Genomic DNA, 23,002 nt, shown 5'->3' on the forward strand with positions numbered 1-23,002 from the left:
GTTACGTTTGCATACTTGAGTACGCAATCCGTGCTTCGCAGCACAAGTGTCACTTGTGAATAGAAAGTGACAGATGACTGGAGGAAGGCAGGGAGCAGTGCAGTGTAAGGAGGGGTGGAGGAGAAGAATAGGGGGCGTGGATGGGGAATGGGGAGGCATTTGGAGCATGCGCGCCGGGGTAGCACTGTGCCCCACGCGGCTGCTCCCTGGATGCTGCTAGCTATGCTTCTCTCAGTGCTGACAGTCCGCTGCCTGGGATAGGAGGAGTGAGAGGGAGCAGCGAGACGTGCACCATCAGCAGCATTACTGCTGTCACCATTTCACAGCATCCCTCCTCCTGTATACAGTAGGATTCTCTGCTGCAACCTCCTGCACAGCTCACTCTGCCATGGGTTAAGAAGCTTGCAGCCCGGGATTGACGAAGCTCAGGGGGCAGGGTTGCATTATTACCGGCCATCCACAGCGAGCAAAGCATGGAGTGCGAGCTCTGATCTCCGGCCGCCCCCCTCGGGAGAGCAGTAGACAAAGGACGCGGGGGGTAGAGCAGGAGCCGAGCCGTGGCAGCACTGGTTGAGTGTAGGAGACATGATCGCAGAGTTGCTGAGCAGCGCCATGGGGCTTGTCCTGTATCTAAACACCCTGGGCGCTGATTTCTGCTATGATGACAGGTAGGAGCTCAACTGCACGTCAAACTTTCAGTTTTCTGGGTCCTCTTCCTTCGCTCACTTCATAAAGTATCTCTCACTTGACATCCCCATACCTCTAACTTTGCTACCGTATTGACACATCTTGTGTGAATGAAAACTCAGTGTCCCTTCCCTAATTTTACTAATGTCTAGTCATATTTCCATACAGCTGTAAAGCATGACCCTCTATGCTGGAAAGTGTTTAGTGTTTCCACAACTAAAACATAATAGCTAAAAATACTATGCATATAATGATAAATTGTTGCTATGGATGCCAATAGTGCTAGGCATTAGGATAATTTTCATTATTTTTTTTTAATAGCCACTTTTCATGACACTTCATATTGATATAAATGTTCAGTATATAACTAGAGTAAAATAAATTGGTTTAAAGAATCACAGTTTTGCGGGTTTTTTTTTGTAATGCAGTATGTTGCATTAGTGGTCCTCATATTTGTCACAACTGTTGTCAACAGGTATTCTTATTCAACTATTATGTATTAATGAAGCTTTTTATCAGATTGTCACCTTATAATTGCTGTACATGTTGATATATTCTTAGTTTTGCATATATAAATCTGTTTTAGCTACATCTTACTTGAACTGAAGTTGCGTGGCTGCCTTACTCTCTAAATCTTGGATGATCATGCCAATTTTCACCAGAGTGTTGCCAAGTGAAATTTCCTTTGCATGGCATAAAATCTCTGTAGTGATTTTAGAGGCAGTATTTTAGTATCCTAATAATTTGGTTACTGTATTGTATTTGTTTGTACTGCTAAGTGGTAGTGTTCAGAAACTGACATAAGCCCTTAGTAGTCATCAGGGAAAACCCCAATTTGTGTCCTTTTTTAGGATTTTAATCTGATTACAATTAAGACCGCTGCATAATTAAAATATATTAGGAAGAACAGCACGACTGGCTAAGCCTATTAACCATCTTGAGGAGTTTCATGCTCCATTGAAATTAAACCATCCAAAAAGTGAGCATAGATTTACTCTGACAGCTTTCATCAGCTTCTCTTTACTGTGGAGAGTGAATGGATCCCCTGGGTTTTTGTGAGCTGGTAAATGCAGCTCTTTAGGACAGGCGATAGGGAAGGGAAGTCCTGAGGATGCCACATACACAAATTGTTTGCACTTGTAATTTAATAGTATAATACTACTTAGTGTGATTAGAACCACACACAACTCATATACAGTCTGAACATTGTGCTGCATGCTGGCTGTAACATTAAAGGGCTTTAAACTTTTACTGTGATAACCTGTAGTTAAAGTCCACTCTGCACACACCCAACTTTTACTGCAGCTTTAGAAGCCAAAGAGCTGTTGTCATTTCTCATACAGAGGGAAATGACTAGTAATTCCTTATCTCTGAGGTTTCAGTTCTTCCACATTCATAAGCCACTGTTCAGCCAACTCGATAACAGCCATTACACTGTGTTAGAAACTGATCCGAGGAAGATCTGTCTGTTCATCTTGTAACCTAGTAATCCCTATATACTACACAAATTGTTGATTAACATAGTAAGTAAATAAACTGGCTGCTGTGTTGGTTGTTTGATTTTAGTCATTTTATTTTAAGTACGACTATAAACCTACTGTTGTCCTGATTTAAATGTTATATTGATGATAAATGTATTAAACAAAAAATGTGTATGCTAGGTTAAACAATAGTTTTGTAGGAAGCCAGGATGAAGTGTGCGACTAATTTTTTCTTTTGATTGGCAACAACATATCTAGAGGTCTCTGTCTTTCACTTAGTGTGTTCCAAAGAAGTGTTTGCTTGACAGATATATTTGCTAATAACTTTTGGGTAATATGTCATCATATTATGTGGCCCATTAAGAATCAATTTGTTCACAATCCAGTCTGATAAATGTTAATACTATTTACTTGTTACTATAGTTGCAACAACATAATTATTTTTTTCAGTGGTACAAAGACTGATAAATATGACGGGGGGGATCTTTATTATTTTCCTAGGTCATTATTGCCACTTGTTTCAAAAGGTTAGCAAACGATTCATAACAATTTTTTTACATTTATTGAAATAGTCCGTAGGTTTAGGCTATCCCAGGTAATTACTGAAGTAGGTTTAATTAGCATAGTCTTTTCTGTGGCAACAGAGTAAACATATTTAACTTTTACAAGTGTCAACAAACCTATATTATATAATGAACTTGATTTCCAGGGTTACAAAAGTGTCTTTACTCTTTTTTTTTTTTTTTTTTACTATAAACCCTCCAGTGCATGTATATGTAACACACACATTTTATTGTATGTAGCTACTTGCTATAATGTTTAAAAATGTACTTGGGGATGAAGATAATCTTGTTGGTGAAAAATACTGAACTTCACCATTGTATTTTCAAAATATTTTTTTTGTGTGCTTTGTGCATTGTTATGATTTGGTCTACTGTTTATATTGTGTACATCTTCCATCACGTCTATGACAAGTGTTTATTAGATAGATAAGAAGTTTACATTTCTTGACAGGAATTTTGTTTCACATGTTGCTGTTTGTATAGGGTTGCACTTGCCCTTAAATTGTAAATGCCCCTCCCTTCCCAGGACTGCGAGCAGGTTAAAGGGCTTCAGTAAGTTTACATAAACTAATGTAGAATCCAGCAAGGTTCCTTTCCATCCCTCTGGATGCTTCAATACACACATTAAATGATGTCTGTACTAAAGCCTTTTGACCTTTACATGATAAGGTGATACCTCAGAGCACTGACTAAGTGTTAAGCAATACACACAATTAACAGCTCTGCACAGGAAAATCAGAGGTCCCTTATTCTGGCCAGCCTGCAAGCGCCTCACTTTGCAGCTGTAGCACAAATCTGTGCTGCATAATAATTTCTCCTATAATCGGAGAAGAGCTGCACATGCTCTGCGTAGTTCTGCTCCTTCCGCAGCACAATAAAACGATGCCAAGAGCCAACACTGCTAAGGAGGTTTTCTCTAATCTGCATGATTTTCAGCTTCAAAATAAAATGCTTTTCCTCCATCTCAAGGACAAGGGGAAAAAACCTGTTTAGTTTATGGGTTGAGCTGCAGTTCTGTAGTGCTGTACTTTATAATAAAATCTAAAAATAACAAATATCCACAGAGACATCTTGTATTCAACAATAAAGGTGTTAGAATTTATAAAGTGTCAGTTGGTGTCCCATTCCTATGTCATCTTAATTATATTGTTAATAGAATCATGGTGAACAAAATAATAGAACAAGGAAATACATTTCAGGGGGTAAATGCATCAATCAGCGAGTTTGAAAAGTGGAGATGTTGCCTATAGCAACCAATCAAATTCTAGTTATCAGTTATGTAGTACTTTCTACAAAATGACAGCTAGAATCTGATTGGTTGCTATAGGTAACATCTCCACTTTTCAAACCTGCTGGAAACTCACAGATTGATACATTTACACCCATCATCATCATCAATTTATACAGCGCCACTAATTCCGCAGCGTTGTACAGAGAACACACTCATTGATAGAAGTGTGTAAAGTCCCTGCCCCATTAGAGCTTACAGTCTAAATTCCCTATCATACACAGAGAGAGAGAGAGAGAGAGAGAGAGAGAGAAAGAGAATAGGGTCAATTTGATAGCAGCCAATTAACCTTCCAGTATGTTTTTGGAGTGTGGGAGGAAACCGGAGGAAAGCCACGCAAACACGGGGAGAACATAAAAAACTCCACACAGATAAGGCCATAATCGGGAATCAGAGTTATGACCCCAGTGCTGTGAGGCAGAATTGCTAACCACTAAGCCACCGAGCTGCCCATTTGTTTGTCACGAACGCCCAGCCTGTCTCAGATACATCAATCTAAACAGCTGGCCGTAACTGGAGTCACCTTAGTCACTTACCAATGAACACACCTTTTCTGCCGCCATGAAGGATTTACTATGGTGTCCTTGCGTTCACCAAAACCACATGTTAACTTTTCATACTGAAATCACATACACATGTACCTGTAGCATGAGCCTTACTTGGCTACGTAACTTCACAAAGAATCACAGAGAATATGCTAGATTAAATTTATTTTAATCCGAAAAATATTTCCAAGTCTTCATTACAAAACCGTTAATAACAAGACATACAAGATAAGTTGCACAAATAAGTTTCAAAAATTAAATTGGAAATAAATTCGCCAGACTTGGCATGTGAGGAGTACACTTTGGGAGCAATGTTACATTTCAATTGTAGATGGATCCCTTCAGGCTAAAACACCTAGATGTTTTAAAGGGAAAAAGTAACATAATAAACAAAAATTGATGGAGTTCTCACATTTATACTTTATTATCTATGGCCAATAAGTTATGTAGAGTAAAGAACTTTTTATATAACGTTGTACTCACTTTATATATGGCAAATAGGCCTCTTCCTTAGGCAGAAATATAAAAGCAGAACTGAGAGCATTTCAGAAGTTTGAACTCCATTATCTGCTTACCAATAAAGTGCAATAAGCATACCACATACTGCTTTCATTAGGCTCTGGTACTGGGAGAAGAATGTTGCAGCAATTGTAAAGTTGCAATAAATTATGCTGCAGATCTTAGAAAAAGCAACCAATTGAGTCTCCTGGATCTCATCATTTGCTGACCCCTGTATGTCACAGGGGACACGTAATGTCAAGAGCTGACTGGGGCTTCCAATATTTCTCTGCAATTCATGAAATCAGCGCCCATAGAAGTTTCAACCCAGACAACTCTACTCTGAATAAAATATCAAACGGAGTTCAGTCTTCACTGAAGGCACCAGTTGTAATAGTGATATGTAAAAGAATAGCTATTAAAGGTAACAGGCATCATTGTAATTGCTTGATGAAAATGCTGCTTGCTAGGATAAACTAGAAATTAACAGTTTACTTTCAGGAGTTTTCAGCTGGCTTTTGCTTCTAGTGCTAGATTCAGTAATAATAATACTTAATTGCAATATAAAACTATAGAACTACGCTTATATTGTAGTCCGGTATTTTCCCTTATTTTATTTATATAGTTTACATGGTTTCAGCCAGTAATATTCTAATGACACTGTTAATCAAAATAAAACAAGTGGTATGTTGTCCACTGGCCAAAATTAATGGGTTTGTGTACAGAGGTATACAACTGGCTTTCTATGGGCCATATGAAGTACATGATGTGTTCTGTGGCTGTAAGTTTGCCTGTAAATTCCACTGTCACATCATTTCTTTATAGGGTTTGTTCACACTTCTATATTTATTGTAAGTTCAGATATCATTGTGTTGAATTATGGAAATCCAGCCATAACACTGATACTGTCTATTTACATATCTCTCTTGGATGGGGGATATAAATTTGTACATGGAATATAAACAAACACTGTTTGTGCCTGTGTGCGTCTGGATATGCCAAGAGAGTCAGAGGCACTGATTGTTTGAATTGTTGAACATGATTGTGTAATGATTTCTTTATATTACTAACTACGTGTTCTGAGTTTTGGAATTTTTGAATACCTGTGCTGGTCTGTTCTAGTCATTGAAGGAAAATAAAATGTGTGTGTGTGTGTGTATATGTGTATGTATGTATGTATGTATGTGTGTGTGTGTATATGTATATATATATATATATATATATATATATATATATATATATATATATATATATATATATATATATATATATATATATATATATAGTACACATATACTCACACACTCTCGCTCACACACACACACTCTGGTTCAAATGACAGTGTTGGAGTGGCGGTATGGAAAGTGTTAGTGAGTGTAATTTGATGGTTTCACAATCACAGCTGTAGAAGAAGTTGCTTACCACCGCATGCCAGCCCACTTCAGCCACTGCATGTATAAATATGTGTGTGTGTATGTAAAATATATATATATTATCATTTGTAGTCTACATAGCTGGTAACTGTATATAGAGCTATCCAAACCATTCGATTAAATAAAAGTAGTCCATGTCATTAACGGACTTTTGACATGTAGGTAAAGCATGATTCAGTGTGGTACAAGAGGTGAGAGCCATAAAAGCGAAAGCTTTCTGAATATACATTTTCCACATTTATTCACTGTGAAAGTTTTATTACATTATCCATGTGATGGTTCTTGTTCATCTGAATGTATAAATTAGCCTTTGGGTGTAAAAAATTAATATAAATGCAGCAACAGCCCACACCTGTTTTCACAACAATTTTTTTATTAAGGAGCCATTTCAGACTTTTTTTTTTTTTTTAATTTTTACTAGGGTTGCGTTAAAAACTTTCCGAACTGCTTAATGTAAATCTATAATGTGAAATAATGTCTCTTTATTACAGAAATATATTTAAAAGGTTAAATATGCCACATAAGCCAAGATAAATATTTCTATAACATGTACTATGGTTTATATAAGCACAGCATGCTAATGAATAGCATGGTTTACACACACTAAGCAACATATTCTGCATTTATTTAATCTGTTTTCTATAGATTATTCATTGGCCAGGATTTGAATGTGCTACAGACTTTTAATATTTAATCTTTAACCTGCATTCATATTTCCTTTTTAGACCTGTAATCTTGTTTTTACAGTAATCATTTGTTAAGTTTGTTTTTTATCTGGCTGGCTTCTTTCTGTATGCAGTATAAAACAGGCACGTCATTTTTGGCCCCTCCCCATGACGTAATGATGCAAACGCTGCGATTCCCGGTGAATCGCAGCGTTTTGGACCTACTTCTGCCCACGCAGAAGTCTGCCAGATGCGGGACACCGGGAGTCCGTGAGACTCTCGCGAAATGCGGGAGTCTCCCGGACATTCCAGGAGAGTTGGCAAGTATGTTTTAAAGAGGTTGTCCACCTTTAGAGACAGACCAATGTAATGAGCCATACATGCCAACTCTCCCGGAAAGTCTGGGAGACTCCCGAAATTCGGGTCAGTCTCCCGGGCTCCCGCGAGAGCTGCCATTTTTCCCGCATCCCAGAATTCATGACGCGATTCTCGGTGAATCACGCCATTTTTGAGGGGCGGGGCGAGGCCAATCTCGTCATTTTGGCCCCGCGCCGTGAACGACGGTTTCGCGGGGGGGGGGGCAAAATGACGCAATTGGCCTCGCCCTGCCCCCTCCTGTCACGCCCCCTCTCCCGGAAACAGTAGGCAAGTATGTAATGAGCTGCAGGGGAGTGTCAGTAAGGGTTTGATGCAGTAACAGCAGGTAATGCAGCAAATAAAAGTCTGTTCAAAGGGTAGGGCCTTTAAGGTCCAAAAACCTGCTTCAAAACTTTCCTCAGTGTGCTATTATTAATATCCTCTATTTATAAAGTGCCAACTGCTTGGCAGAGGCACTACCAGGTACTAGCTGCTTGGCAGAGGCAACTCGGTATATATCCATTTGAGTATTGTATTACTGGCTGTTTGCTGTGTCTGATATAAGCTGGCTCATCTCTTCCCAGCTTTAAAAACTCTGCAGAATGCCAGTATCCTCCGGCTCTCTACTTTCACCAGCACTTTTCCATACACAGCCAGTGCGTTAGTTTCTAGAATGTGGCAGGAGCCCTAACTACACTCGTCAACAAGGGACATAACATTCCTAAGCTCATCTATTATATTGTCTCCCTGGCTGTCTTGTAAATCCAGGGGTTTAAGCAGATCAGGCCAGGTAAGTGAGCAGGGAGTGGATGAGCATACAATAAAAACTACTTTCTTATGTATCATTTTCTACAAATGTAGAGCAGAAAGCAAAATTACCCTTCGTTTAGGTCATTAAATGTATGTGTGTTATGCTGGAGATAATTATCTTGTAGTGTGCTATGTTTTTACCCATGTTATCATTTGCGAACTAAGAATTTTATTTTTCAAACCTGGAGATCTAATAGATTTTTGTTATGTATCCTAGTACACAAAATCGTTTAAGTGTGAAAATGAGTGAGTAGTAAAACATAGTGCAGTTAACCCGTTGTTTGCTCAAGCACAGAAAGTAAATAGCATAAAGATGAGGCCTGGAGTGGATATCTGCTTTCTGTCTTGGTTGGCTGCTTAAGGTGAATTCCAACTTGCTTGTGCTGTTAGAAACTAATGAAAGTAAATAAACACATTTAATGGGATTTTCTTTATTGGAGGCCATTGGCACAGGTTTTGTGCTCTGATGCAGGGCTCCAGTTCGGGCTAATTATGTCAGAACAGCAGTCACATTGTAAACTCATTCTATATACAATTAAAGTACAGTATGTGTTTAGACTTATGGTAACGTGAAATCTTTTCATGTTGGCACAAATGTAAGGCACAAAGGAAATGTTTTTTTGCTTGTCTTTAGACTGTCAAGTGAGCAACTGAAAATTAAATTTCCCTAAACAATAATGAAGTTGATGCATGAATTAAGCAAGCCAAGCTCTACAGACACGATTGTTTTGTATTAGAAGTCCTTTTGGTTTGCCACTTGAGATCTAATCAAGCAAGTGACCCACATTCACAAAGCCAAAGAAAGAGCCGCTGTACGTTTGGGAAAAGTGTAAGTGCCATCTGCTTCAGAATTTATGTATACATTTACATTTCATTAATAACTTACATGTTTGATTTATAAGGTGCTTTTCTTGTCAACTCTTAGGTTTGTTCATATGTATCATTTTAGGAAAGCATCTCTTTCAAAGGCTGTGCTACTTTTCCTATGCTAATTAAGTAGCCCTCTTGCTATTGAAATTAAAATATTGAAGTAATGCATTAAATATACACTGGCAGAATATTTTCATACATATGGGCAGAAATAGCTGCTCACGTGCACTATTGCAGCTCATACATTGTTATTGCAAACTGTTCAGGAAGCAACACCTACCTCTAGGGGCTTTCTGGGTACATACGGTCATCTTTCTTATCAGTGAATACACATACACAGTTACATTAAGCCATTTTCAGCACAGTGCTACAGTGCTCTCTTATACCACTACCTAAAAAAAAAAAAATAGACCAAGATTGATGTTTTAAAGAATGTGGTGTGTGTGTGTGTGTACATGTATATTCAAGTGTGTTTCTGTTTGTGTATAATATACACATACACACAAACTTTGTCCTTGCATGTTGATTGTCCCTTATTATTGTAGAACTACGTTGTCATAGAATTTACTTTTCTTCTCTCCTGTAATTCAGACAAGTTGGCTCTAATCTTAATGCATGAACATAGGATTTGTTTCAAAGGCCTTGAGATATAAAGTAGCATTATTTGTTTAATGCTACTGACTATTGAATTTCATTTCAATTAAAAATGTTAGATTAATACGATGATATGCATACAGTTTAAGCCTTTATTTTATCAAATGACTTGATTACATAATTAAATGCAGTGTTTTTATATCCATTGTAACAATTATTGTGTCATCTTGTCATAATTTACTTGCTGCACATAGAGTCCCTTGGGGCCAGGTCTAACTTGCTTAGAAAACTCTTATTTCCTGATTAGTGTAGTGTTTTTCAGCATCAGGTTAATTATGTAATTACTGTATGTTTGAAAAGAAGGCTTTGCCACATGGTTCACATAGTTGATTTCCCAGCATGCATTGCATCGCATCTTGGATGAAGCGCTAAGACTAGAGTAATAGGGCCCAGTGTCTCAAGGGATCCTGGCTGCAGCCATGTTCACAGGTCGTATCAGGAAGCAAAAATGAAACCATACATGATAGCACTAGCAGAGTGCAGTATAAGCGGAGCTGTAAAGTGTCCCTGACTGCAGACAAATACAATGTCCACTTAGCATGTTTATGTGACCAGCACTCTCTGCAGCAGTTACAAGGATATATGACTGCCTGCATTGTATTTACTAACGGTTGCATCATACCATGAAGCCAGTGGTGCAGTGAGTAGACTAATCTTTGCTGTTAACCAATCCCAGCTCTGTTGCTGTCTAGCATACTTGCCAGCCTTCCCGAATTGCATGGGACAGCCCCAGTGTCTTTGGTCCTCTGAACTGTGCCATAGAGTACTCACTCCCTGATTAAAGAAATGGCAGCTGCAGAGACCAGAATATCACAGCTTAGTTACCATTAGATGAATGTGCTACACTTTGCATTACACAAAAAATTCTGAAAATACTTCGCTTTCAGCCCATAGTGACTTGGGCTGAGAAATCCTGTCCCAGTGGATGTGTTATCTTTGCAGCCGCATACGGTGTGTATTATACTTAGACCACCAGCATTTTTTGTATATTAGCCATCAGATAATGGTTTTGTCTAGTATTATTAATTCTTATTTTAAAAAAGTGGACATATTACGCAGCGTTGTACATTGAGAGAATTATGACATGTCAAATACCATACAGTGAATTGAAGCTGAAGGTAAAGATGGCCCTGCCCAAATTAGGTTACAATCTAAGAGATGTATGGAATGCGTGATACATAAGGTAGTGGAATAACATTTGTGGGGAAAGTGTGGATGACTATTGCTCTTTCTCTTGTCGTTGCACAGCTACTGTACCATACCCTCCAAAATAAATTCAATCTATTTGCCCTCACCAACACCTCCCTCTCATACATCTCTAAGCCTCATCACAAGATACTTTTCCTGACACCATTTAGTTCTGCCTCTGACCTGCACCTCCCCTCCTCTCTGATTACCAGCACTCCCCTTCAAGACTTTTTCCATGTTGCTTCACACTTATGGAACTTCCTACCCCACTTTCCAGATTCTTCTCCAACCTTCAATCCCTTAAGCCCACTTCCACTATACCTGATACTACTCACTCTGGATACTACTAGGTACCATCACATTCTCCACTCCAGGAATGTGATGGTACCTGGTACATGCTCCTATTGTCTCCATTGCCCTTTCCATGTAGATTGTAAGTCCAATGTAGATTGTAAGTCTATCACGAGCAGGGTGCTCTCCACATCCTGTTTTATGTCTGCACCTTCTCATCAACCTTTTATGTACTTGTTTTTGTTTTTATGATTTTTTTATTTTTTTTTTATACCCACTGTCCAGCACTATGGAGTGTATGGCTCATTACAATAAATATAATTAGGACAAGTAGATGTGTTGAGTATATTTAATTTTTTTGCCAAGTGTGGCATTACCCTACTTATAAATTATGTTTATTTATGGTGGTGCCATCTATCTTTTTCATAAGAACAGTTGATCATCATAATAGCCTTTGTTTTGTGATCATGTGAATGGGGTCTGATTTATATACAGGCCACATTATAGATTCTGTTTTGATTAATATCACCAGCATGGGTTCTGATTTGCATGCTGATCATGAAATGGGCATTGCTATGAATACAGGTTGACTGATCATATCCGTTTTGAATAGAAGAAGCCATTAGAAGGACTTATGCATCTGTTGTCTGATTTTGTTTTGCCTTGTATAGTGGACATCGAAGGTATAACATAGGAACTGATGGATTTAATATGCTATGCAGTGCATGTATGCGTTTCACTTATTTGTTTAAAATAGTACAGATCTTTTCTAACTGATGTCATGCACACTCATTTACATAGCCACTCCCCACAACCACCCAAAAAAAGCACACTGTCACCACTGACTAATCCAAGAAATAAATGTGTTAACATTTTCCTAAATTATAACGATTATATACAGATCAGTTTGCAACCATTCTGGGATGTGGGTGGCACAGATATATGCTGAATGAGTAGTAGAGACTGTTCTTTCTAGTGGTCAATCAATTTTCACAATCCCTGGATATGATGTCTTCAAACGTCTCAACCCCTCTCTACATTCCATTTAGTGGCAACTACAATATGCTGTGTGACATCGAGCTTGATATTCGAAAACTAGGAAGTACTTTATCCTTCATATCCCAACACAATGTATTTTGTGTAGAGTATGTCATAGGATCATAGTTTTGTTTTTATAAATGATAGTAGATAAGATTACTACTTTGTTTTTATAGAATAAAGCACCTTTCTACAAACAAACATTTAACATAGTAACATAGTAACATAGTTGATGAGGTTGAAAAAAGACACCAGTCCATCAAGTTCAACCTATTTTGGATCTCCTGCGATCCTGCACTTATATTTGAAAATTAATCCAGAGTAATCAACCGCCAATCTGTTTCAATTTTGAAAATCCTCCCAGACCCAATATTGCAGTCCTATTTTTACCCTATATCCACTACTATCCTTCATTTTAAATTAACGGTCGTATCCCTGGATACACCTTTCCGCTAAAAAATTGTCTAACCCTTTCTTAAACATATCTATTGAATCTGCCATCACAACCTTCCCTGGCAATGAATTCCATATCTTGACTGCCCTTACTGTAAAGAACCCCTTCCTTTGCTGGTTGTGAAATTTCCTCTCCTCTAACCTTAGGGGATGACCACGTGTCCTGTGTATGGTCCTTGGGGTAAAAAGTTCCCATAAAAGCTCTCTGTATTGACCCCTAATGTATTTGTACATAGTAATCATATCTCCCCTTAGACGCCTCTTTTCTAAAGTAAACATGCCTAAACTGGCTAACCTTTCCTCATAACTTAATGACTCCATACCCTTTATCAATTTTGTCGCCCTTCTCTGAACCCTTTCTAGTTCCCAATTATCTTTTTTTATAGAGTGGTGCCCAGAACTGTACTGCATATTCAAGATGAGGTCTTACCAACGATTTATACAGAGGCAAAATTACACTGTCTTCCCTTGCATCTATGCCCCTTTTTATGCATGCCAATACTTTGTTTGCCCTTGCAGCTGCTGCTTGACATTGAGCACTATTGCTAAGTCTATTGTCTACGAGCACTCCCAAATCCTTTTCCATTATAGATTCTCCTAAATTAATTCCATTTAATTTATAGATTGCGTTCTTGTTTTTGATCCCTGAATGCATAACCTTACATTTATCTGTGTTAAACCTCATATTCCATTTTGCCGCCCAATCCTCCAGTTTATTTAAGTCCCTCTGTAAAGAAGCTACATCTTGCTCTGATTTTATTACCTTGCAGAGTTTAGTGTCATCTGCAAAAATAGAAACTTTACTCTCTAAACCATCACCAAGGTCATTAATAAATATATTAAAAAGGAGTGGTCCTAGTACGGAACCTTGAGGTACTCCACATAAGACTTTTGACCAACTAGAAAATGTTCCATTTATCACAACTCTCTGTTCCCTATTCTCTAACCAGTTTTCGATCCAAGTACAAATTTTGATTCCTAGACCCAGTTCCCTTGTTTTGTAAACCAACCTCTTGTGTGGCACTATATCAAAGGCCTTTGCAAAATCTAAGTAGACCACATCTACTGTCCTGCCCTGGTCTAAGTTCCCACTAACTTTCCTCGTAGAAACTAATTAGATTAGTTTGACATGACCTATCCCTCACAGTAAGATACTCATTTGAGTATGTTACTGGCCACATCATTTGGTGACTTTTAACCAGATTGGATAGCCATTTCACATTATGCAGCCATTCAAACTCATTGCAACGCATGACACAGAAAAGGAAGAAAACAGAAAGGCAGTTTATGATCCATTTGTTCAACCTACCCATCAACACCCAGAAGTGTCCAATTTGGCAATCAATATGAGTTCTATATACAGCATGTGGGAACAATCCTCTCTTTTGGCTAATTCCACCTCTAACTAAAGTCTGTAATCTCTCCCCCTCTCTTTGTGGAAAAACAAAATTCTGACGCAATCTCTCTCTCATTTTACCGCCCCATCTCTCAGCCCCCATGTCCCTCCAAGCTTCTCAAGAGAATTGCCTACACTCACCTCAAGCACCTTCTTACAGCCAACAACCTATTGGATCCTCTTCAGTCAGGCTTTCGCTCTCAACACTCCACAGAGACTGCGCTGACCAAGGTTGTCAATGATTTGATCACAGCAAAAACTGAAGGCCATTACTCTCTTCAAATTCTCATGGATCTCTCTGCTGCAGTTGACACTGTTGATCACTCTCTCCTCATACAAACACTACAATCCCTAGGTCTTGAAGGCACTGTCCTATTCTGGTTCTCATCCTACCTATCTAATCGCTCTTTCAGTTTTAATTTCTCTGGATCCACCTCTGCTCCGCTTCCTCTATCAGTTGGAGTTCCACAAGGCTCAGTCCTAGGTCCTCTGCTATTCTCTATCTACACCACTTCTCTTGAAAAACTAATAAGCTCCTTTTGGATTCCAGCATCATCTCTGTGCGGATGATACACAAATCTATCTATCCTCTCCTGATCTCGCACCATCTGTGTTGTCTCGCATTACTGACAGTCTTTCTGCCATTTCATCTTGGATGTCTTCTCGCCAACTCAAATTCAATCTTTCAAAAACTGAATTAATAATATTACCACTCATAACCAGAAGCTTCCTACCTGACATTTTTATTTCTGTTGACAACATGACCATAAATCCCACCCCACAAGCTCGCTGCCTAGGTGTAATCCTTGACTCACAACTATCCTTTGTTCCCCACATCGACTCTATATCCAAATCATGTTACATACATCTAAAGAACATTTCCAGAATATGCACATATCTCACACAAGACACTGGAAAAACCTTAATTCATGCACTCATCATCTCTCGCATCGATTATTGCAATTCCCTCCTTACTGGTCTTCCCAAAATCAGACTTGAACCCCTACAATCTATTTTGCACGCAGCAGCTAGATTGATTTTCCTTGCAAACAGTTCTTTCTCTGCTGTGCCACTCTGTCAGTCTCTACATTGGTTGCCTGTTTTTCAATGGATCCAATATAAAATTCTTCTACTAACATACAAAGCCGTCAACAAAATTGCACCGACATACATTTCCTCACTTGTCTCAAAACATCTCCCAACTTGACACCTCGTTCTGTACAAGATCTGTGTCTTTCTTCCACTCATCACATCCCCCCATTCCCGGTTACAGGACTTTTTTTGGGCTGCACCCACTTTGTGAAATTCCCTCCCTCGCACAATAAGACTTTCCTCTAGTCTTCAAACCTTCACTGAAAACCCATCTCTTCAGACAAGCTTATGATATTCCTCAACCACCATCTTAATCTCCCTAGGTTACCCTATTGTCTTGTGTTAGCTGTGTAGAGGGCGACAACAACCCTCTGACCAACATTGCTGTGTGACTGATCGCACAGCCCACTCAATACTATTTACATTTGCATTCTAGCTGGTCCAATGTGCAACATGATGTAGCACATACCCTTGTGTATCAAACCATTGTCCCATAGATTGTAAGCTTGTGAGCAGGGCCCTCTTACCTCTCTGTATGTATTACCTAGTATTGTTTTATTAATGTTTGTTCCCAATTGTAAAGCGCTACAGAATTTTCTGGCGCTATATAAATAAATGATGATGATGATGATGAAGAAGTCTGGCATAGAGAACACATTATTGCATTTTTGTCATCATTTGAATTACATGTTCCAGTAACACTTTGCTGCTACTTTTCATATTGTATTTGCGGAACCCTGTGGACTCAACCAATTCAACCCTGAAACCTGACATGCTGGACACAATCATAAGAGATGTAATACTGTGCATTAATTTTACCTTATTTAAAATATCTGTTTCCTTTTATGCATGCCTATTAGCTGCAGTATATAAGCCCCTATTGTTTTTGGTAACTAGTACTACACAGTACATTCCAAATTCTGCCAAAATAGTGATGTCACTTGCAAATCATAGTGGACAAAGTAGCTTATTCAGGGAAGCTGTTTGATACCTGTCAGCAGGTGAGGGACTGGTTCTCAAAACGAGTGATGTTCTCTAGAACATCTTACAAGAAAATGTAAAAAAAATTAATTTTGTGTTTTTTGTTTTTTTTCTTTCACTACAGTGAACTATTTAATGGGATAAATAAGGATGGAGAATTCAACATATATGTTTTATAATGCATAATAGAAGAGAGCAATGCAAATAAATATGTGTGTGTATGTGTATATATATATATATATATATATATATATATATATATATATATATATATATATATATATATATATTTTACACACACACACACACACACTGTAACCTGTTAGACCAGACCGATGCTTCTTAAACTGTGCCTAACAGTGCAGGTTTCCAGGTCACAAGTGAAATAATTGTACCACCTGTGGATCACAATGTCAGTCAGTAATGATTACACCTATGCTCCAGCAAGGGGGTATGTAAAACATGCACTGTTAGGGTCCGGGTTTTAGAATATATTAGACCAGAGCGCAACATGAGGACAATGCGACAAAGCCCAAATCTTGTTTTCTAATAGTATTTTTGGTTTGTTTACCAAATAATTTACTAATATATAAAGACTGCTACATATTACACATGTGACCCACACAATGCTGGGTGACCCTGCAAGTTTAAAATAAATAGCCAATGCTGATTTCTCTCTTCTAACTTTGAAATATCATTTTAAAGGACAGAAACACAGGATAGTAATCGCACCTATCACATCAAACTATTCTCTTTTACTCGCATATGCATCTTATACTAATAAAATGTTTCTTCCACCAGCATAACAAAATGTTAGCATTCAGTCCAGCATTTGTCCTGGCTATTCTTTGTGTGCATGCTGAGTGACTAATGTGTGATTTTTCTCACTGTGCCGTGATGTGTGACTGGACATGCTGACTCCTTATTCTCTTGCTTTGCTATTAGCCTTTCAGCCTACACTGTGGTTACTTAGTGCCTAATGCCTTATTATTAGCTGTAATATTTAAATCAGCAGTCTGGAAGTATACTTTTTATCAGTAAAAATGTCGGCTGTAAAGATGTACCAAAGCTTTTCCAGGTCAGCCTGGGAATGTGGTTCATTTGTGTTTTTCCATAGATCCTCTTTTACACAGAAAACTCATTTTCATACTCTGCCTTAAAGTTGCTAATTTAGTAAATTAGGCAATGTCAATATAGCACAGTGGATTCCAAACTTATTTTAGTTCAAGGCACCCTTAGGGTCTCGAAAAAATTTTCAAGGCACCCCTAATCCAAAATAATTACCAAGTAGTCCTCCGTCTTGCTTATCACTGGCCATGGCCAATGCACCCCTGTGAGATCTCCAAGGCACCCCAGGGAGCCTAGGCGCACAGTTTGGGAACCACTGGTATAGCAGCTTGTTTATGAACTAATGTCCTCTCAAGTGTTATCATGATCCTTTTTGGTTAGCCTTCTAATTTAAATATCAATAAATTATATGTTGATCAATGATAGGCTTCATGCAGCCTGCTGAGCCTTTTTCTGTGGCCCCAGCTCCTTCCTTTTTTATGCATCCATCAGTCATTTTCTCTGATCTATGGCCGATTGGCCCCAGCTCTTATTTTCTGCTTAATGCCATCCCAATCCCCTGGCCCAGATCTTATTAAGCAGAGTTGAAGCTTGGCAGGGCATAAAGGAGAAAATAAGCATAAACTTTAATTTTGTTGATATTATTATTTTTCCAGAACAGTCAACTACCATATTACTGTATTCCATGAGCTTCTCCGCACAAGACTGCGAGTTCACACAGCACATCTCCGATCAAGAGGGGATGGCGGGCAGTCTGCATCACATGGTCTCCCTCTTTCTTCAAGAAGGAACTGCAGCATTCCTGCCTAATTCACTAAAGCTAACTAAAGAAATTTTACTTAGTAATTTTTATTAGTCAATAGGTTAGTAATTGGTCACTGTTATTCCCAGTAAGGGGTGATCAGGAGATTTGAAGAGCAGACAAATGAAAGGTATGAAAATCATTTTGGGGTGAACACGATTCTAACCAGAATGTGGGAGTGTTTGGGGTGGGTGGAGAAAGCTGAAAATATTTTGGATTGCAGGTGGGATCTATCATATGGGCATGTCGATTCTCTTTTTGATTTTAAGTGAGATTCAGGCTAATGTGCGCTCTTTGTAAAGATTTGAGGGCTGGACATGTCTCTTGAAGTATAGTACTATATGTTGACCATCAGTGCCACTACTAATATAGAAACACACATTTCGTTGTTTAGTTTTAAAGTGATCCTTTTTGCTAGCATGAAATTTAGTCAATAGAGTACCTCTCTCCCTCTCTCCCTTATTTAGCTACTTGAGATCCTGATACAGAGAAATGTTAATGGTCCCGTTATCATAGAACACAAGAAAGTGCATCTCTGTTTCCTTTTTCTTGACAAAAATCCATACGTTAATAGCGTTAATTTGCTCTTATCATAGTCATGACATGACACACTGATTCATGCTGATATTGCTGAGCTTGTGTCTGTAACATTGGCAATATATTTTTTGTTTTCTAAGGTGGTTTACTGTAACTGTGTACTGGTATTATATCAGGTTTTAAATTTTGATAGCTATTTTAAAAGTAGTTAATTGTGAAAATAAATAGACTTACAAGCAATATACACTGATCAGCTACAACATTAAAACCACTGACTGGTGACGTGAATAACGTTGATTTTCTCATTACATTGGCACCTCTCAAGGGGTGGAACATATTATGCAACAAGTGAACAGTCAGTTCTTGAAGTTGATGTGTTGGAAGCAGGAAAAATGGGCAAGTGTAAGAATCTAAGTGACTTTGACAAAGGCCAAATTGTGATGGCTACGACTAGGTCAGAATATCTCCAAAATGGAAGGTCTCATGGGATGGTCCTGGTACACATTGGTTAATATCTATCAAAAGCTGTCCAAGGCAGGACAAGATCATGGATGTCCAGTCAAATTGCTGAAAAAGTTAATGCTGGCTGTGATAGAAAGGTGTACGAACACACAGTGCCTCACAGCTTGCTCCATAACCCAGTCAGAGTGCCCATGCTGACCCCCGTCCACCGCTGAAAGCGCCTACAATGGGCAATGGAGAAGGTGGCCTTTTCTAATGAATCCCATTTCTTTTACATCATGTAGACGGCCAGGTGCGTGTTCATCGTTTACCTGGGGAGGAGATGGGACCAGGTTGCACGACGGGAAGAAGATGAGCTGCCGGAGGCAGTCTGATGCTCTGGGTAATGTTCTGTTGGGAAAGCTTGGGTCCTGGAATACATGTGGATGTTACTTTGACATATACTACCTACCTTAAGATTGTTGCACACCCCTTGATGTCAATGGCTTCTTTCAGCAGGACAGCGCGCCCTGCCACACTGCAAAAAAAATTTCAGGAATGGTTTGAGGAACATGACACAGAGTACAGGGTGTTAATTTTTCCTCTTAATTCCCCAGATCTCGATCCGATCGAGCATCTGTGGTATGTGCTGGAGAAACAAGTCTGAGACATGGAGGCTCCACCTTGCAACTTACAGGACTTAAAGGATCTAATGCTAACGTTTTATTGCCAGATACCACAGAACACCTTGAGATGTCTTGTGGCGTCCGTGTCTCAACGGATCAAAGCTGTTTTGGCGGCACAAGGGGGAACTATACAATATTCGGTTAAAATGTTGTGGCTGATAGGTGCAAATTTATAATAATACCAGTTTATACCAATTATGGTTCAGGGCAACTATAACACAGGGCAATATCAATTAATACCAGTGGCAACTCTTGACAGTATGAGTTCACATCAGTGCCACTTGAGAGTAATGCCAGTTACCATTTTGCATGGGCAGCCTACCCCCTCCACCATGGTTTGAAGTCTGTGTTTACTTGATATCACCTGTGTGTTTGTGTCTTATGTGTGTCTCTATTTCTCTCTGTAATGCTCTTTTGACTACCACACACATTGGGCCTGAGTCATTAAGGAAAGCAAGGCAAAAAAAGAGTAAATTTGATCCTGGGCAAACCATGTTACAATGCAAGGGGTGCAAATTAGTTTATTATTTTGCACATAAGGAAATACTGGCTGTTTTGTCATGTAGCACACAAATACTTGATAGCGATTTATTTATACTGAATTTTAAAGTTGATCTAGGACATGCCCCACTACTGCAACTGCTAATCATTCCCCACATTTTAAATTTACCACCCCCTCCAATGCAACATGGTTTTGTCAAGGGGCAAAGTTATTCCTTTTTTTTTTTATTTACTCTCCATAATGACTCCGGCCCATTATGTTCATCCACCACAGCCATAGCTGGGAGGTGCACTTGTTCAATCTCCCTTTACAAACTAATGAGTATTCTTGGTGTAAGTGTTGTCACTCCAATTACATGGTGGTTGCACTTTACGCTCTTAGGGAGAAATTCAATTCCCCCCGAAGTACCGCCGTGATTAAACTATTACCGTTATTACGGTAATAGCCGACGTTCGAACTACGGTAATTACGCGCACTATTACCGTAATAACTGTAATAATGTGAAAGCTGGGTTACTTTTAATAGTAACGCGGCAAATTGATTTCCCCCTTAGTTGCAATCTGGTGAATAAATTTACTTGATAAGATTTTTAAATTTAAGTTTGTAATATTGTATATAAGATTGCTGAAGATCAACTTATTGCTTTTGTTTTTCAATGTGTAGAGGAAGTGTTGTACCAGATACCTAATGCAAAAACTATTTTAAAATGTAAACATTTTGTATATTATTTCTTTCAACTAATAGTTTAGATTACTCCTTTTTTAATTTTGATTGTGATCATTAGCTGTTGTAATCTGTCCATAGTAAGTTACTGATTATTGTAAGTTACTGTGTTCTACTATAAACATACAAAATCATTGTGTACAGGAAATCCTGTCATTTATTTACAGAGGAAGTGAAGTAATCTGTTTTTTTTTTTTTTTTTTTTTTTACACCAAAACCGTTTTAATTTTCGTTGTTAAAGATTTGATTCAATAGCAGGTAAACTTTTTACTTTAGAAAATGTTTTTGGTCAATTATGCAGAATTGCAAATTGAACAAAAAGATCTTCTTCTGTAACCTACAAAAAAACAATCCTTGGCCATTATGGTAACAATTGTGTACCCTATTTATCTTTCTGTTTACCTGCAGTGATCTTTTTTTTTCAAGAACTATACAGAGTGATGTTTTGTGTTACTAAGTGTTTCTTATTCTTTATTTGTTGTGTTCCATCTCTGTAGTATTGTACAATAGAAAATCAGGGCATGCACAAGTCTTGGTACAAGGTACAAATTGCTCCAATTTGATGCAAATGGAGGCAAGAGACTGACTAATGTGAGTTTGCAAACAAAGCTCATTATAGTCTCCGGATCTGTTGTTGGTCATTCTGCACAGTTCTTCATTTTGTGAAAACTAAAAAGTTACTGCATTCTACTTTTAACCCTTTGGTGACATTTGGTAAAACCATGACCAGACTGCATACCACTTTGCTCTTTCAATTAAACTAGCCATTATTATTTAGCTACTGTCAAATTTTTTCATTTCTCACTGTTTTTAGGGCAGATTTTTTTTTTTCAATTCAAGTTCTTCTTACAAGTAAAATAGAATAGCAATACACTTTCCAATTACTCTACCTCTAGTTATTTCCCATATAATTAATATAAAACAAATGGGTTTGTTCTGCTGAATATAAGGACAACTCCACATATGTATTAGCCTTGTAATCCGTAATTTAGTTATATAATAAAATATTAGTTTTTGTTCTCATTATTCAATTGTGTGAAGACTAGGTTCTGTTTCCACATACCCCACAATTACATTTCCTGCTGTTTAGATAGTGATTCTTCCTAATGTGTGGTAATTTCTAAATGTTTATTTTTTTTATTGTTACTTTAAATGCCTTTCTGTTTGAATGTTTCCATGTTGTGACTGCAGTGATTAATTATATTCATTTCTCATCATGGATTATTAAAGATCAACAATTTGGGCACTTTCTCTTGTGGAAAAACAAATAAAAAAGAACAATATACAGTACACTTATTATACTCTATTGAATCATTATTAAAACAAAACTAACCATCAATGCCAACAGCATGCAACTGAATATTAATACATTGTTCCAAAAATGTATTGTGTCTTGTCAGATATTTTACTCTTTTTAACACCAATTTAGTCAGTTAAAAAAATGTATTTTTGATGTGATTTACAACAGCACATCACTTATACTCTCTAATCACATGGCTGTGTATATATCATGGGTTATTGATGGTTCCAAGCAGACTGGACAAGGATGGTGGTGAACAGAGATCCACAAGCTGGCATAGCATCACTTGGAATGATAAGTGGCAGTATAGGAAATAGTTATACTGTAGTTTTAATTTTGAATGTTGACTGTTATGCGCCAAACTATAGAAGGCAGCATAGTGTTTACACTGTGGGCATCAGCATTTTATGAGTTGCTACCAGCTCATGTCGTGAAAAGGTATTTCCCTTACTAGAGTATTTATATAGAATAGCTAAATAATAACAGCATTTTATTTTTAAACATGTCTTTCTCTTTAACTCAGACTTGCATTCATGGCTTCTGTTTAATGCAGTGCTCGATAACCAGACTTTGATTTTACAGCTAACTCTGTTTCCAAACAATTTACAAGAAAACTCCATCTGTTTCCTTTGATCTTTCATGTTTGCTTTGTT

The 23,002-nt window shown here is 38.1% G+C and overlaps 1 protein-coding gene across 2 annotated transcripts in view; it reads left to right on the forward strand.

Moving 5' to 3' along the window:
- Positions 1-208: 208 nt before the first annotated feature.
- Positions 209-23,002, forward strand: part of TMTC2 (transmembrane O-mannosyltransferase targeting cadherins 2) — a 230,247-nt gene continuing 207,453 nt past the window's right edge. The window contains exon 1 of one of the 2 annotated variants that reach the window (XM_075209365.1): positions 209-668. In XM_075209365.1, the coding sequence (XP_075065466.1) occupies positions 586-668 (83 nt within the window). In that variant the 5' untranslated portion in view covers positions 209-585. The remainder of the gene's footprint in view (positions 669-23,002) is intronic. The other variant, XM_075209366.1, reaches the window with a different exon arrangement.

The sequence above is a fragment of the Mixophyes fleayi genome, chromosome 4, assembly GCF_038048845.1.
Source record: "Mixophyes fleayi isolate aMixFle1 chromosome 4, aMixFle1.hap1, whole genome shotgun sequence".
NCBI classification, from domain to species: domain Eukaryota; kingdom Metazoa; phylum Chordata; class Amphibia; order Anura; family Limnodynastidae; genus Mixophyes; species Mixophyes fleayi.